At 32.8% G+C, this 16,234-nt stretch overlaps 2 protein-coding genes and 1 long non-coding RNA gene across 5 annotated transcripts; 2 read left to right on the top strand and 1 right to left on the bottom strand.

The window, feature by feature from the left end:
• The first annotated feature begins 567 nt into the window (after window positions 1–567).
• LOC122721797 lies at window positions 568–1,472 on the top strand. The gene is made up of 2 exons (XR_006348582.1): window positions 568–905; window positions 973–1,472. It is a non-coding gene; the product is annotated as an uncharacterized LOC122721797 (long non-coding RNA).
• A 995-nt stretch (window positions 1,473–2,467) lies between these two features.
• LOC110617428 (NADH dehydrogenase [ubiquinone] 1 beta subcomplex subunit 10-B) lies at window positions 2,468–7,181 on the bottom strand. Of its 3 annotated transcripts, XR_006349916.1 has the most exons (4): window positions 6,768–7,179; window positions 6,605–6,651; window positions 2,687–2,739; window positions 2,468–2,599 (listed from the first exon to the last, which is right to left on the bottom strand). XR_006349916.1 is itself a non-coding variant. In XM_021760190.2 (3 exons), exons 1-2 carry the CDS (start codon window positions 7,054–7,056, stop codon window positions 6,620–6,622), a joined length of 321 nt encoding a protein of 106 aa, XP_021615882.1. In that variant the 5' UTR covers window positions 7,057–7,179; the 3' UTR covers window positions 2,468–2,739; window positions 6,605–6,619. The 3 variants fall into 3 exon arrangements, 2 of the variants coding, with proteins under 2 accessions (XP_021615882.1, XP_043809746.1); XM_021760190.2 differs by having other exon boundaries at window positions 2,468–2,739; XM_043953811.1 differs by lacking the exons at window positions 2,468–2,599; window positions 2,687–2,739 and adding an exon at window positions 5,953–6,385 and having other exon boundaries at window positions 6,768–7,181.
• A 903-nt stretch (window positions 7,182–8,084) lies between these two features.
• On the top strand, window positions 8,085–16,164 carry LOC110623578 (kinesin-like protein KIN-14P). The gene is made up of 22 exons (XM_043955385.1): window positions 8,085–8,512; window positions 8,876–9,078; window positions 9,180–9,337; window positions 9,418–9,525; window positions 9,854–10,073; window positions 10,228–10,355; window positions 10,474–10,557; window positions 10,732–10,809; window positions 10,892–10,984; window positions 11,092–11,121; window positions 11,419–12,309; window positions 12,389–12,470; window positions 12,554–12,649; window positions 12,734–12,913; window positions 13,038–13,144; window positions 13,233–13,411; window positions 13,611–13,775; window positions 13,867–14,120; window positions 14,257–14,417; window positions 14,644–15,071; window positions 15,223–15,311; window positions 15,890–16,164. Exons 2-22 carry the CDS (start codon window positions 8,964–8,966, stop codon window positions 15,946–15,948), a joined length of 3,705 nt encoding a protein of 1,234 aa, XP_043811320.1. The 5' UTR covers window positions 8,085–8,512; window positions 8,876–8,963; the 3' UTR covers window positions 15,949–16,164.
• The last annotated feature ends 70 nt before the right edge of the window (window positions 16,165–16,234 follow it).

Genomic DNA, 16,234 nt, shown 5'->3' on the forward strand with positions numbered 1-16,234 from the left:
AAAATTTGATATTTATTTTAAAATTACTCTATTAAATATTGTTGTATTTTTAAAAAATAAAAAAAATTATATCAGTTTATTTTATAATTAATTAAAGAAATTAAATAGTATAAATATTTAAAATTATGTGAACTAAATAATATATATAATTAAAATTATAATGATTAAACAATATAAATATTTAAAATAATTAATCGTTATTTAACAACTATATTTTAATAACAAATTTAAAATAAAGACAAATTAATGAATTTTTAAAAAATTAAAAAATTTAATAAGAATGGTTTGATATTTTTTTAGTCAAAAATTTAATTTTGATATGTAGAGTAAATAATTACCGAAAATACATATTTTCTTAGTATGTGGAGAATATTATTTAGTTTTAGTGTAATGAATCAATAATAACTGTGATTAAAAAAAAGATTGTTTTCAGAAATCTTAAATTTATTGAGTCTTAAATATTTTATTTTTTATTTTAAAGAAAATTGTTGCATAAGAACAAAACCACCTGAATATCACATGCCAAGATTCAAACCCAAAAACAAATTAGAAGATCCCTTGGTCTATAGCATCCTCTCCTCCAGGCTCCACTGGATTAAAATATATATATATATAAAGACCACCTCCATTCTGCGATGATATTCAAGAAAAAAGTGCAGAGAGAGAGAGCATGGGAGCTCCTTTCAGTCCAATACGGAGGGCTGATCGCAGCAAGAGCTGCCATCTCATGCACCATGGCAATACTTGACATTAAAGAAATGTTAAAATGTTAAGTTTGGCCAAGTGCATGGTGTGGGAGCAACTCCTTCTGTGCTTCGCTCACCCATTGGACTGAAGGGAGCTCCTTCATCAATCATCTTGTTCCATTAATTAAATCTCTGCAAAGATTCAAACCGTAAAGCCAGGTAAGTCAAAACATTTGCTTAGCTTATGTTCAATATGTTTACTTTCATTTTTCTTTATCATGTGAAGGAGATCAGAGTCGACACTACGTTTTACAAGCTACAACGTTCATGTGCTTGCAAGTATGGCAATTTCTTCCTCTTCTGTTCTTCACAAGTTGGCATATGCACAAAGCCAAAGTCCTTAGATTTCTTCATTAATTGCCGAGAATGAGATAGACAATTATTTGCAGAAAGCTGAGAAGATCTAAACAAAGCAGTTTGGAGATAGATCAAATGAACTTTTGTCCCTAAACCCATCATTGCACTTCCATGATCCTCTAATAAGCATATGTATTTTACTTAAATATGTAGTTTTTAGCTTTGGTTTTTACTAAATCAGGTAAAACTAAGAGGTTATGGGATATGTAGGAAGCCTAACCCAAACGATCTAAGCAAAAAGTATCCCCTCTTTCTTTCTTTGTTTTTTTTTTTGGGTCTATTAATTATGTTGTGTTTTGTTTTTAAGCAAAAGATTGATGCTAGCAAAAAGTTCATGTTAGAGACGACTATAATAAGAAATTCATAGAGCCAATATCTACCATATAGCTTTTACATCAACCTCAAAAAAATATTATTGATAAATTCAGAAAAACTTGGCATGCGACATCTAAGTATATGCACAATCTATGCGAATTTAAAATATAATTTTGTACAATCTATGCGAATTTAAATTATAATTTTGCATAAAGACTTGGCTGCACAATCTATTTTTAACCCGATTTTTGTTTTATGAAAAAGTATTTTTTAAAAAGTATTTTTTATATATTTTTTTAACTTTTTAAGTGAAAATTTTTTTTTTAATTAAAATAAAAATTAAATTACTTTAAAAAAAAAATCTCCTATAGAAACAAGAGGAGGTCATTTTAAAAGAAATAGCTTTTTCTACTTAAAAGAAAAAAAATTATTTTCTGTCTTTAAAATAAATAAATTATTTTATTGAAAAATATTTTTAATAAAAAATTATTATTTTTAAAAAATAAATTTCCTCGGTTGAATAGCCTATTCAGGCCAAAATAAATAATTAAACTTTTTTTGTCAACTTTGCATGAAAATGAAAAATAGGAAAATTGTTTTCAACGAGTAAACAGGGAGAGTTGTAAACAGGGACTAGGTTATAATTTCTATAGAATAATTCTATTTTCCCAGCCCCAAAAAAAAAAAAGTGGAAGAGAACTCCAAATCCTCAACTCAAGGGAGGCAATAGGCGGCTTAACATTTTCAAATTCTCACACCCAAAACCATTTGACTAAGTGCAAGAAAAGGTCGAAACTAAAAGCTAGAATAAGAGAAAGAAACAATGAAAATGACAACCCCGCCAATTGTCAAGGCCGCCACCACTACTTAAACTTATGATTTCACATCCAGAAATGCTATTATAGCCAAATTAACTAAATTTTTCCAAACACAAGACGTGAAAGCTTTCGGATCTTACAAGATCCCTCCAACCCAAAAATTATATAAAAATTCCAATGTATCTTTCTCCTTCCCCAAATCAGCAATCACAATTAAACAAAAGCAAGCAATGAAAGGAAATCTTTTATTTCATTATCTAAGCTGCTTTCATTCCTTGGCCATCTATGTCCACATCACTGATGTTATTTGGATGTTCATTAAAGAACTGGATTATGAGATCCAGAGGTAGTAATTTCTGGTCCCTGTACATGGACTTAAGAGATAATTTAGCACTGTGGACGATAATAATCCAAAATTAAGCAAAACACAAATAACAGCAATGCATTAACCTAATATAACAGCTTCTCCCCTCTTCTTGAGTTCGTCTTCTAATTCTAGTCACCTGCAAGCATTAAAAAAACCAAAAAACCTCATTTTATCTTCAATTATGCAAATTATTATTTTTATGTTCACTTGGACTTGCAAACAATTAAAAGAGCATATTTATGAACCTCCCCGGCTTTGCAAAGATCGGGAGCAGTAGAAATGCTCGCTCTTGTGCACTAATATATACCATAATGAAAGAAAATATATCCAACTTGGTGCCAAGTAATCCATTTCACAATCAGAACCACATACATCATATATGTTTTAAACTTAAATTATTTCCTTGCTATGATTAAAAGCTAAATTATTTCCTTGCTATGATTAAAAGCTAAATTATTAAGCCATTTTCACATCCAAATGACTGCATCAATTGCATATATTACAATGACAACAAAGACAATGAGAAGAAAGTGATGTGACAATTATCATGTACAAAATATATGATTTATCACACAATAACAAATCAGGTGGAATCTATATCCTACAGATAGAGAAATTTAATATATTTATTCATTATCCCTGTTGGAATATTAGAATCTTATTATTCTTGATTCTAACAACTTATTATTATGTAATTCCTATTATAACTACCAAGTCCCAAGGAATTAGAATTTTGCTTTGCCGAAGTCCTCAATAATAGGATCCAATTCAATTAAGAGGCTGGTCCAAGTACACTCCTTTTTTTCTTTAAGGCATGGTAGCCCTACCAAAACACCCTTGTATGTTGCACCACACACCATAGAATTGCATAAAATTTTCATTTTTTTCTAATAAACTTTGCAACAGCTTCTCCACCAAACTAAATACTGTTGTAGCAACTTCTCTCTCTATTGTCTCCTCATGAATCATTAAAAAAATTTCATCTCCTATTATTTCTCCCACACACCATGTTTGTTTTTAATTTTAAAAAGCCTTGCAATGTCCCCTCAACCAAAATAAATATCAAAAACATGCCATCAAAGTTGAGTCATCATATCAAATTGTTGTCCCATTAACATCTTATCATTTAAAATTCTGAATGATGAGATTGGGACCCCACAGATAGGGGCTTCTATATGAAATAGATATTTTTTAAAAAAAAAATCAAAGGTCAAAACATTCATTGATTTGAGAAAAGGGCTTTAGGCTCAGTACATCATAATTTAAAAAAGAGAAATTTACTATTTAATCCCTGTGGTATGAGAAAACTCATTAGTTGGTCCATCGGTTTTGAAAAATAAATTAAAACGCCCTAAAATTTTAAAAAATCTATTAATTAGTCATTTCATTAATTTTAACCGTTAAATATTTTACTATTTAATCCTTGTAGCATGAAAAAAAATCATTAGTTGTCCTCTCATTTTGTAAAAATATCTATTAATTACTCTCTTCGTATTGTGAGCATTAAATTTTCTTTTACTTGTATCAATTTTGATATTAGAAAGAAACTATAAAAAAAATGTAAAACTATATATCCAAATATTTTTTTATCAACTCATTAAATTTAGTAAAATATCATAATAATTAAATAAGATAGAGTATGCATCAAAATTGATATTTTCTTATTAATTTTAAAAAAAATAAGCATTAAATGAAATTTGTAGCCCTTCTAATGATAAATATATTTAATAGAATATAAGTGTTATAAAATAAAAAATTTAAGCTGTAATTTAGAATGAATTGTGAAGTTAGGGGGCTTAATGTAATAAGGCTTAATTGCAATAAGTCAAGGGCTTTATTATTACCAACAAAAAATAAGAAGAATTAATTGTAAATTTTATTAGAGAGACCCTAGATTTTTCAAAATTTCATAAGGATCCTAATCTTTGTAAAAGTTCAAAATAGACACTAACCTTTTTGAAAATTCCAGGGGGACCCATAGAAGTGTGGCTCCACCACTGGGACTATCTAGTAGACTTTTTAAAATTTTAGACACGTTTTAATATATTTTTCAATACCGAAAGATCAACTAACGAGTTTTTTCATATCACATGAACTAAATAGTAATTTTCTCTAAAGGAGCTATTGAAATTCAGCTAACTCAATGACTAACATGAAGCCCAAGGCCCAAAAACAATGAAACCTAGTGCTTGCTAGAAGGAGAGATGTTTCTATGTTTCTAAGCCTCTTACATCATATAGAGCACGTGGCTGAGCAGTTTTTGGTTTTTAACTGAAAACCGAACCGAACTAAATTGCCTCATATATAAACAATATAATGGAACCCTAACCCATTTGTATAGCCACCCCTTTTATTCTTCCTATCCTCTCTCCTGCCTCCCTCAAGTCATTGCCGCTCACAAAGAAGCAGCTTCCTCGTCGTTGCTGCTTGCTGCCCCCTCTCTCTCTCTCACTTAGCCCCCACCTCCTTTGACCCTCTCTCAATCACGGTGAGGATTTAGGGAGGACATTGTTCATGATTTGTTGCGGCTCTCCACCCGTCTAGCCCTCTCTCTCACTCACGGCAAGGAAGGCGACCTCTCTCTCTCACTCACGACAAGGAAGCAACTTCTCTCTCTCTCACGCACAACAAGGCGACTATCGAGCGCTTGGCAAATGATCTGTCGCCGACTGGAGAGGAATGTCATAGATCATCCAGTCTCACCGAGAATTTCGCATATTTGAACTCTCCAATTTCACAATTACATCATCAAATCTGCGTGCTTAGATGCTTGTTTGTGATTTTTCTAGTTTTTTTCTTTCTGAATTTGTATTATTTTATGGGTTTGTGTTATTTCTGGGTTTGTTCTTTGTTATTTCTTCTTCTTGTTCTTGGTTGTTCTGATTGAAATTTATTGTTTAGTTGAAGATTGAATTATGCATTTTAAGGTTTTTCTTGAAGATTTGATTGAAGCATTGAAATTTTGGCAATTTGCATTAGTAGTTCTGGATGAAATCTGTTTATTCACATTTACCATATCGGTTTTAGGTGATCGAACCAAACTGATTTATTTCGGTTTGATTCAGTTTGGTTAGTTCTTATTTTTGGTTTGGTTTGGTTTGGTTCTCTAAAACATATAATTTGATTTTCGATTTCGGTTCGGTTTGGAACCAAACTGACCAATTGCTCACCCCCTAATAGAGCATGACTGACTTATGCATTGGTCAGGTTTAGGTATTACAGCAGTCCTAGACATAAACAATGGATAGTAGACAGTGTATGTATCAACCCATTAAGTACCATAACTAACATAACAAACTCAACAACTTTCATTTAACAACCTATTAATACCAAGAAGATTATAAACATATTGACTCTAAATTAGCATTGGGTGCTAAATTATCTTATGTTATTTTGTATCCTTCTTACGTTCCAAACAAAACCAACCATCTGCTGTAAAGCCCAAGTCTATAACATTACCATCCTCCATACTCCATCCCCACAGAAAAATACTCAAATGCTGGAAATATACAACATTAAACTCTTAGCCTAACATTTGCAAGAAGATAAAACCTAACATATCATCTCCTAACCTCAATCGAAAACAAGCACTTGTGCACATAAAATTTATCCTATGTATGGATCCCAGAAAATTTATCCGATGTATGGATCCTAGTCACTCTTATGCTCAGCTTCTTTTCCCCATCTTCTACTTGTCAAAAGTAAAACTTCCCCAGCATTCTAGAAGTTTTGAAAAGCACTTGAAACCAGTATCATTGCTTTAAGGAAGGAAGACTTTATCCCTACGAATCAATCATGAAACAGGGTACAGTCATTCCCCATTCCTTCTAAGTTGAGCCCTAGATATCGATAGAAAACCACGTAAACAAAATCCCGCAACAGCAATTGGACAAATGCAACAATTTCTCATCATAATAGGTTCACAGATAGAGAATCAACAATCACAGCTAAAACATACTTCACAACGATCACAATTTAGTAAAAGTACAATCTAATATTACCTTAATGCAGACCATTCACTCAGAAGCAGCTGCCTCCACCTTAGGACCTGAAACGCAAAATGGATAAATCAAAGCAAAAAAAATTAGTATTTCCCTTGTAAGCAGAGTTCAAATTCCAAGGGCTGAAAAGAAACGGAAGGAAGGAAAGAAAAAGAAAAGGCACCGTGGAGAGAGGGAGGACGCTGGTCCTTGCCCCAGCCAATGCCGCGAGTGGAGTCGAGATATTGTTGAACGAGGTGGCGGCACTTCTGGAGGTGGTTAACGCCTTCGATGCGATAACACCATTTGAGCTTCTCCCTCAAGATCTTGGCCTTCTCTATATCAATCCACTTCTCCCTGACAATATGCTCCCTCATCTCGAACATCGCCACCGGATCCTTATATGGATTCGACGGATCAAAGTCATCGGGCGGCGATTCTTCGAACTCTGCTACGCCGGTCTTCCTTCCCATTTCGCTGTATTTTTTTTTCTCTGGATACTATACTCGTCTTCTGTGCCTCACCGCTCAATAGTCACTCGAAGCTTTGATTTTGGGAGGAGACGACGAGGTTGGATTTGGGTCATGGTTTTGGATTGGGCTTCATCTTCGGGCATTTTAACTTGTCGATACGCCTTGCACGTTCTCCCAATTCTGATTTTTAATTTTGGTAAAATTTACACAAATTCTTCAATTTTCTATTAAATTAAAACATTTAAATAAAATCATTAAAATGTGTAAATATTTAATTTAATTAATTATTCAAAATTTGAAAAAGTATTTATTATTTAAATTCTAAATTTATAAAATAATTTATATATATATATATTGAGAAAGTATATATAAAATTAATTCTGCATAATTTTTTTATACTAATTATAATTAAAAGAATTTAAAGATTACATTAAAAATATACCATCCAATAATAATGATTTGTTTGTTTTCTAAAAGAAATCATTAAAAGAAAAGTTATTGTGAAGAGTGGTGGTGGAAAGATGATTTATGGTTAGAAAAACAAAAGAAGGCCAAGGGGGGAAAGACCAGTTTCCACATTTCACTGACTACCAAAGAATAGAAGAGAAGACGTGGCAAAAGCTCACATGAAATTATTAGAGACCTACACAGACTCACACTCCTACTTTTGCGCATGGTCTCTTCAATTCTCTTACTCTTCAAGAACAAACACCACCAATGGTACACGGAATACCAAACAAATCTTAACTAAAATTTTCAAAAAAAATCTAAAAGTCTCCATTAGAAACATTTTCTCTCTCTTTCTGACATGACAAACACCTTCATTGTTCTTACGTTAAACAACGTGCACAGCTTCACGTCTCTCCCATCTTTCTGCCTTTCTCAGGTTGGTAATATGAATCTTGATTATTTCATTATTAATGCTTTTCTTCTTTTTGTCTACATTAATGTAATATTTCCTTGTCTGTGCATTTTTTGTTTTAGTTCTGGTAATCATATTCTGGGTATTCTGTTTTTCACATCAAATTCTTGTTTTGGAGATGAACATTATGAGAATTTCAGATTTTTTTCTTTTTTTCTGAAAAAAAATAGGAAAAGGAATTGAATTATGATTGTCTGATAATCTGCTTGAATGTTTCAGCTAACTCCAATGCCTGATTCGTCATTTTGAAACTTGCATTCCTTCTCTTTAGAGCTGAATTTATCTATTGATGTGATTACTATTTTCTTCACTAGTAAATTTGTGCTCATGGAAAGGAAGTTCATATTTATATTGCATAAATAACTTTTTTCTTTTTTGGGTTCTTCTTATCTTTGTTTTTAAATTGTCATTTTTCCCTTTTCAGGGCTTCAAAATTCATTAAGAAAACTTTGGTTTGATATGAGTTTCTTCTCATGCTGAAAGGGAAATGTTCCTGCAAGGTCTATTCAACTATTTCTGCATTCTGCAGATCAGGTATGCAAATTTTCATTGCAAAATTTCACACATTGCATGTATATGTACATACACTTATGTTCATAAAATCCTGAAATAGATTTACATGCCTGCCCTTAATGGATCCAAACTTTAGGATTTTTTTTTTATCTTGTTAATGTTCTTTAGAAGAAAGGGCTAGATATTGAACCCATAACTCTCACCTGAAAGTACTAAATAACATAAGAGAGGAAAAAGGGTGCTGGCTTTGCCAGAAAGTAGTTGTGAAGGTTAATAATTTTGGAATATAAACTAATGGCAATAATTGATTAATTAGTGCAATTTTCTTTGATCATTTTGAACAAATAGATTTTGCTTGTAATGTTCATATTAATTACTTTGCAGGACTGCTAGCGACAAAGTCGGACAATTGTACATTTAGAGTGTTTTGATAATTGGATTTGAAGCTAAATGCCCCTTCCTAGTTTCCACTATGAATTCGACGTCGGATAACCTCATAAAACAATATGGAAGAGCCAACAGCCCCAAATTTTCTGGTACTTCAGGTGTTTTCGAATCGACTATAATCATTAAAGATGATACTGAGGGTAAGCAAAGTTGAGTTCCTTTATATCTTTCAGTGCCCTTGTTTCTTGAACTAAGTTTCCCATTAGCATTCTTATTTGCTTCTACTTTTGCCCATCTCCAGCAAAGCAGCAAATAATATTGATAGAGTGGATGAATAGTATTGTCCCTAATTTGAACTTGCCATTAAAATCTTCATCTGAGGAGTTAAGAATCTGCTTGTTTGATGGCACTGTTCTACTTGAAATACTGAAGAAGCTTAGACCTGGTTCTGTCAGTGAGGTTGTAGATTTGTTGAGACTGTGTTTTGTAAAGTTATTCTTTGAGTTCTATCGATTTCACAGTTTATTTTTCTATTTTAGGATGCCTCTGATCATTCTACACCATCATGCTCAGAAAACATCAAAAAGTTTCTAGCGGCTATGGGTGAATTGGGGATCAACCAATTTGAAGTATCAGACCTAGAGAAGGTATCCCAAATATAAATGACTAATTCTTCTCAATGTAATATTTTTATCTTAAATCAAAATGAATTCTTACCATTTGATTCGATTATCGATTCCCAATTCAGAAAATAAAGATTTTGATTCTCGATTACTTTTTTTATCCACATGAATATTTTACTGCTAAGTCACAGTGTAAGCAAGTTTTCAACCATGTTTCATTAAAAGTTTTGAAAAGAAAAAAATATTTGAAATTATCATTTCTTTATAAGTTTCAGTGCAGCACTTTTTGAATTATAATCTGTCAACTCTAACTCATTTCTATCTCTCTATGCTTTATTATTCATATTTGCAGGGATCTATGAAGCCTGTTGTGGATTGCCTTTTAGCACTTAAAGCACAAGTTGCCAACGAGGGAGACAATTTTTCTGTCACTAGTACAACTACCAGAGGTGGAAGTCCTTGTGAGAGTGTATCTTCTCGTGGGCTTGAGTCTCCACAGTCTGGAGAAGGAAGGATGAGGGCTTTGCAATATTTAAAATTCCAACGAGCTCTGAGTAGTCCTGGCATGACAGGTATCGTCCTGTCTTTGTATGTAGAATAATTTCAAGCTGATCGTCTGCTTTGTGAAATGAGGATATATTATTCTCAAAGATTATCAACTTGAGAAACCTCTTTTTAGAGATTTACATGTGGTTTCTTAAATTCTTAATCTCTCTCCTTCTACAGAGGCATCAACTGCATTGATGCATCATATTGGACATAAGTTCCATGAGGTGTTTCAATTGAAACAAGGGCGCTATGCAGATCTTCCTGCTGCAAAGATTTCGGAGATGATGAGATCAAATAGTTTGGATGTATGACCTCAGTCTTTGTATATGGACATTCATTATTTTCCACTTTTTGTTTATGTAATTGTCATTCTATTCAGAATTCTATATCCTGTTTTAATTCTGTTTAAAAACCTCTGTGCAGAATGCACCAACTCAGTCACTTTTGAGCGTTGTGAATGGAATTCTGGATGAAAGCATTGAAAGAAAGAATGGCGAAATACCTCATGTATGCAATGTGAAGGCACATTGGTGTAACGCAAACACACATTTCAATCTATACTAATAATATATGTGTATCTACATATGTGTGCAACCTGTCTTATGCATGTATGCATGCACATATATAGTTCTCTATAAGAATAATTTTAGGAGCAGGTTCTAATGTTACTTTTTGGTGCAGCGTGTGGCATGCCTTTTGAGAAAAGTCGTGCAGGAGATTGAACGGCGTATTTCAACTCAAGCAGAACACTTAAGAACTGTAATGAACGTTTTCTCATTTCACATATAATGGTTTTTACTTTTGTTTTTCTATGATGATTTCTTTATCACTCCACTTTCAGCAAAACAACTTGTTCAAGGCTCGTGAAGAAAAGTACCAATCACGAATCAGAGTTCTTGAAACCCTTGCTTCTGGAACTGGTGAAGAGACTTTGGTATGCCAATTTTCTTTTTTCCTTGTTGGTAGAAGAAATGGATGCATGTCCACTATATATGGATACATCTATTTATCTAATTAGTAAAATAATTCAATTTGTCACAGATTGTCAAGGGCCAGCTTCAACAAATAAAGGTATGACTCGGAGAAAATTCAGTTAGTTCATACAACGTCAAAGGATGAATTGCTTGTATCTGATTTTTTTTGCAGCATGGGGTTTTTTATTTCTTACATGCTGCTTCTAAAAGTTGTGTCACTATAATACTAAATTTTATATTGTCACTTAACACATCTTAGTCTCCACTTTCCTCATTTTATTGTGGATCAGATGCATACATTTTACTTGAAAAGTTTTTTTTTTCTCTTCTCTTCTCTCTCTCTTTTTTAGGTATGGTTTATCATTATAATTGTGATCTTCTTTTGTCTTTATAGCTTGAGAAGTCCAGAATGGACGAGAAGAAGAAAGGTGAGGAGGAAGATATAATAAAATTGATCAGAGAGAAGGAGGAAACAAATCTTGAACTTTCCACATTGAAGCAAGCATTGGAAAGAGCCAGGAGGATGCTTGACCTTGAGATGTCTGAAATGGATGAAAGAAGGAAAACTGAGGAGGAAGATGTAGCAAAATTGAGGCAAGAGAAGGAGCAGACAAATCTTGAACTTTCTACATTGAAGCAGGAATTAGAAATGGTCAAAAAGACACTGGGACATGAGAAGCCCACAATGGATGAAAAAAGAAAACACATGGGGAAAGATGTGATGAAATTGATGAAAGAGAAGGAGCGAACAGATAATGAACTTTCAAAACTAAAGCAAGAACTGGAAATGGCCAAAACGACACCTGAACCCAGGAAGTCAAAAATGGATGAAAAAGGTACACAAGGGGAATATGTGGTTAGATTAATGAAAGAGAAGGAGCAAACAAACATTGAACTTTCGACGTTGAAGAATGAGTTGGAAATAGCGAAAAGGACACTTGAACTGGAGAAGTCTAAAATGGATGAAAAGAGAAAAGTTGAGGAGGAAAATATGGTTAAATTGGCTAAAGAGAAGGAGCAAATAAATAATGAACTTTCAGCATTGAAACAAGAACTGGAAATAACTAAAAAGACTTGCGAACTTCGTTGTTTGCAAATGGAAACAGAAGCTAACGACGCTAAAGCAGATCTTGAGAAGAGGTTACAAGAGCTTGTGCAACTTTTGGAAGAATCAAGGAACAAGGTGAAAGTGCTTGAGTCATATTCTAAGTCGCAAAAACAAAGCTGGAATAAGAAAGACCTGATTTTCCAGAGTTTGGCAGAGTTTCAGTTTGGTGCACTGCAGGTATTCTCCTCTCGTGCCTGCTTTCTTCTACATTTATATTTCAGAGTATTCATATTACTAAACACATGAAAACCTCTAGGAATTAAGGTCGTCGTCACAGTGCATCAAGCGCGAAATTTCGAAAGCGCAAAAGAGACATTCAGAGGATTTTAATTGCCTAGGTTGGTTGGTTAATCACTTTTTTTTCCTTATATGCAAGTAGTGATGGCCATCCCTTAAAGATTTAATTTATAATTTATTTCAGAATTAAAGTTTAAAAGTTTAGCAGTTGAAAGTGAGAACTACCATTTAGTTCTTGCTGAAAATCGGAAGCTGTTCAATGAGCTGCAAGATTTAAAAGGTGCCACCCTTTGGTCTTTTCTGAACAGGATTGTAATTGGTGCATATTTCAAGATAATTTTTCAATTTTAGTTCTTTGATACAGGAAATATTAGAGTTTATTGTCGGATAAGGCCATTGAATCCTGGTCAGGCTGAAAAACAGACAACGATAGAGTATGTTGGTCAAAATGGAGAGTTGGTTGTTGCAAATCCTTCCAAACCAGGGAAGGATGGCAACCGATTGTTTCGGTTCAATAAGGTCTATGGTCCAAATTCCACTCAAGGTATATTTTTTAAATTACTGGTAAATATAATTCTCAGAAATGAAAATTTACTTGAATCTGTTTGTGTGAGCAACAATTGCAATATTGCAATATCTGACGTGCCAATCATTCTGAATGTTGTCAGCGGATGTATTTTCGGATACACAACCGTTGATTCGCTGTGTTCTTGATGGATATAATGTGTGCATATTTGCTTATGGACAGACTGGTTCAGGGAAAACTTACACAATGGTATGAATTTGATAAAATCTTTTTAAGTTTCATGAAAAATGCTACAATATATTAATTGATGCTAATTCAACTTGACTGTTTGCTCCAGACTGGTCCTAATGGAGCAACAAAAGAAGAATGGGGGGTTAATTATCGAGCACTCAACGATCTTTTCAATATCTCTCAAAACAGAAGCACTTCTTTTATGTATGAAGTTGGAGTACAAATGTTTGAAATATATAACGAACAATTACGTGATCTGCTAGTAACTGATGGTTCTCAGAAAAAATATCCTTTTTAATCAGATTCAGATTCGTTTAACTCTAAATTATGCAGCCTTTAGTTTTTTTACTTTCACATCTTACCCACAAGCCACCTTTTTCACTAAATTGATTGATGATTGATGTATCTATGCAATCAAATAATTGTTCTATTTTAATGAAGAGTGCAATATTCTTGAAGTTTTTGTTTCCCTTGATTTGCACACACTTGGGATCAAGTCTAGTACCCAACAACATGGGTTAGCTGTTCCTGATGCTAGCTTGCACCCTGTAAGATCACCTTCAGATGTTATAGAACTAATGCAAATTGGATTCAACAACAGAGCTGTTAGTGCCACTGCCTTGAACGAAAGAAGCAGCCGCTCACACAGGTTCTTACACATCCTAGTACCATATCTATTCTTTCGTATTATGAAATTCTTTAAAACATGTTGAGAAGATCATTTAGATCTATGCATACAGCGTTGTCAGTATTAATGTTCGTGGGAAGGACTTGCATACTGGCGATACTTCACAGGGTAATCTTCATTTGGTGGATTTAGCTGGAAGTGAAAGGGTAGATCGCTCGGAAGTAACAGGAGATAGGCTTAGAGAAGCACAACACATAAACAAATCTCTATCTGCCCTTGGAGATGTCATTTTCGCTCTAGCACAAAAGAGTTCTCATGTACCCTATAGGAATAGCAAGCTAACTCAGCTCCTTCAAACCTCTTTAGGTATTGTTTTCAATATCTTCAATCTGTCAAAAACTATCTTTGAAGTTCTAATTCTATATGACACAGCAGCGCATGCAGCAGCATACTTCGACTAGACTTGATGGATTTTTTTTTTCCGGGTTTCTTCTTGTTGCAGGAGGTCAAGCAAAGACACTTATGTTTGTGCAGCTCAACCCCGATGTAAGTTCATATGCTGAAACTATGAGTACCTTAAAGTTCGCAGAAAGAGTCTCAGGAGTTGAGCTAGGAGCAGCACGAAGCAGTAAAGACGGCAACGTTAGAGAATTAATGGATCAGGTTTCTTTTTCTTCATTATATTTTTCCATTAATCTCATTTTAACATTTTTTTTTATATATGATTCAACCTTAGAAATGAATTTTACCTTCAGAGCACAGTGCGAACTCAGTATCTACCAGAGCTAATGTTGAAAAAAGATCTGTATAGCTGACCTCATTTAGTTTTCGACTAAAACTTGGTTGTTTTTGTATATATGCAACATTGCTTATGAACTTTCATCTGCAGGTGGCATCTCTTAAAGACACAATATCAAAAAAAGATGGGGAGATTGAGCAATTACAATTGCTTAAAGATCTAAAAAGCTCTTATCCTAGTGCCCATGGCGAAAAGCAAGGAACAGGTCCACTGAAGCACGGATATTCCTCACATGATGCACTCCAAAAGCAATCCTCAAAGGCGATCTATGATTATTTAGAAAACAGTGATTATCATTCTGAAGTTGATTCTCAGCAGTCACTAGACGATTTTAAACAACAAAGAAAATTTCTCAAGCATTCAAGATATTTTGCTGGAGACGTGAGCCAGGATGCTGAATCTTTAAGATCTGCAGAAGGGGACCATGATGATAGACTAAGTGATTGTTCTGAGAGTTATCATTCTGTCGGAGCAGAACCTGAAATCCCAGTAGAAAAAGCCACAAAAACAGTGGACAGGCAAGTTATCCTATGTTCATATATACAAAAAATTATCCCTCACTCTCTTTGAAATTTAACGAATGGTACGGACAAAACCTGAGAGAGAGAGTATGTAGCAAGAGAATGAAGGATTCAATATACTCATCCATCCAAATCTATTTTGTTGCAGGAAGAGAATGCTACCTAGGCCTCGGAGCCTACAAAAGTTAGGGCAACTTACAGTATCAATGGGAAGAGACACATCAAAAGCACCAACAAGTAAGTAAAATCAAGGATAAATTATTTTTTCATCATTAAATTATGTTAATATTAACCCATTTCTTTTATTTTTAAAACTCAACCATTTAATTCTTATATTTTCATTCCGTCATAATATTGAAGATCTATTCATTTGTATTTAAAAATCGAATACTTTTTCAATTTGATAAAAGATATATTTAATAATTTTGCTACGACGAATAATAAAAAAGTAGTATAACTTTAAGGTGTTTATTTCGATAATAAAATGTTATTTTTATTTATTTATTAAATAATTAATAAAAAAAACTTTTTATAATTTTTATTCACTTTATATTTTTACATATATTAAGAAATATAATTTTTTTATTAATTTTTTAATTATATTATTTTAAATATATTAAATTTTATTAAATATTAAAATATATTTTTGGAAAATTTCTTATAAGTAAAATAAAATTAAATGAAATTATAATAGTCGATTTATATATTATTATAATTTAAAAAAATAAATAATAATTTTAGAATAACTAAAAAAATAATAAAAATTATGAAAAATTTACTATCGGACTTAACAATTCCATTACTATTCTTTTCAGATGTGAGGAAAACTACCACTACCAGCTCCTCAATCAAGCCTCCGAGACGATGGACGTAAAATATAGAGAAAACACATATTGAAATTTTTATTTCATAATTTTTTTCTTAATAATATTTTCAGGGTTATGAATTTGTTATGTATTTTTATAGTATAATGTAGTTTTATAATCATAGATTTGCATTTAATTAGGTCTATTTTCTCCCCATTTCCATTCCTCAATGTGGTGGGCAGATTTGTATTAAGCAACAATTAGGGCTTGTATATTTCATCTCAAATTCAGGTTGTAAATTAACTATATACATATATATAATTCCTTAATTTTCACCAATAGCACTTTATCTAT

Source organism: Manihot esculenta, chromosome 1, assembly GCF_001659605.2.
Source record: "Manihot esculenta cultivar AM560-2 chromosome 1, M.esculenta_v8, whole genome shotgun sequence".
In the NCBI taxonomy this organism is placed as follows: domain Eukaryota; kingdom Viridiplantae; phylum Streptophyta; class Magnoliopsida; order Malpighiales; family Euphorbiaceae; genus Manihot; species Manihot esculenta.

What these genes read in the sequence shown, in the direction of transcription:
- LOC110617428 (XM_021760190.2), bottom strand. Translation starts at nt 7,056, where the DNA reads ATGGGAAGGAAGACCGGCGTAGCAGAGTTCGAAGAATCGCCGCCCGAT. An exon ending in GCGTCCTCCCTCTCTCCACG is followed by an intron (nt 6,652 to 6,767) that starts GTGCCTTTTCTT and finishes TTTGCGTTTCAG; the next exon opens with GTCCTAAGGTGGAGGCAGCT.
- LOC110623578 (XM_043955385.1), top strand. Translation starts at nt 8,964, where the DNA reads ATGAATTCGACGTCGGATAACCTCATAAAACAATATGGAAGAGCCAAC. An exon ending in AGAGGATTTTAATTGCCTAG is followed by an intron (nt 12,471 to 12,553) that starts GTTGGTTGGTTA and finishes AATTTATTTCAG; the next exon opens with AATTAAAGTTTAAAAGTTTA. An exon ending in CACATCAAAAGCACCAACAA is followed by an intron (nt 15,312 to 15,889) that starts GTAAGTAAAATC and finishes TATTCTTTTCAG; the next exon opens with ATGTGAGGAAAACTACCACT.